The sequence below is a fragment of the Branchiostoma belcheri genome, unplaced genomic scaffold (genome assembly GCF_001625305.1).
Source record: "Branchiostoma belcheri isolate BF01 breed outbred unplaced genomic scaffold, Haploidv18h27 scaffold25, whole genome shotgun sequence".
Lineage (NCBI taxonomy): Eukaryota > Metazoa > Chordata > Leptocardii > Amphioxiformes > Branchiostomatidae > Branchiostoma > Branchiostoma belcheri.
In genome coordinates this window covers 3,073,491-3,074,109 of record NW_017803854.1, presented here as the reverse complement: position 1 = coordinate 3,074,109, position 619 = coordinate 3,073,491, and the positions used below count along the sequence as shown (strand labels likewise).

The 619-nt window shown below is 58.8% G+C and overlaps 1 protein-coding gene across 1 annotated transcript in view; it reads right to left on the bottom strand.

The window, feature by feature from the left end:
* Positions 1–98: 98 nt before the first annotated feature.
* The window catches only part of LOC109471482, a 2,415-nt gene continuing 1,894 nt past the window's right edge, over positions 99–619 (bottom strand). The window contains exon 2 of the mRNA XM_019770814.1: positions 99–425. Coding sequence (XP_019626373.1) covers positions 117–425 — 309 coding nt within the window. The 3' untranslated portion in view covers positions 99–116. The remainder of the gene's footprint in view (positions 426–619) is intronic.

The following is a 619-nucleotide window of genomic DNA, read 5'->3' as shown; positions in this document are numbered from 1 at the left end:
TCTGGCCGGCTACCTCCCCGGTATATTAGTCCTTTATTTCGGCCAATTTCTACTATTTTTCCAGCCATCCGCGGTGCCTGGTAGAGGCTACAGCCTGTCTGTCCCCTTCCCCGTCCTCAGCTGTTCCCTGCCCCCGTTTTCTGCCTGATATACCGGCACTCCTTCAGTTCGTCCCAGACGCGCTGGGAGATCCTGCGGGGCACGCGCGGCTTGCCGGTGGGCGGGGGCCAGCTGCGGACCTGGCGGGCGGGCTGGCGGGTGCGGACGGTGTAGATGGGCGGCAGGAGCAGCGGCGGCAGCGCCCGTAGACGGTCCAGTCGCTCCGCTCGGGTCTCTCCCGACAAATCGCTCTCAGTGTCGCTGCTCGAGTCCGTTGACGCGGTCTCGTCGATGGTGGATTCAGTCGGCGGGGCAACCACGCTGATCTGGGCCGGGGAAAACGAAAGCACAAGCGAACATGTTAGTTTTGTTGTGATGCATTTCCTCCTTAGCCCAATACAAATATAATATATTTATGTGATACAATATAGATATACCAGACATTTCGTCTGTCACTACTCAGTAACCGTGTTTAGTCCCACACTGTGACCCCCCCCACCTCAGCTATGCCTCCCCCCCC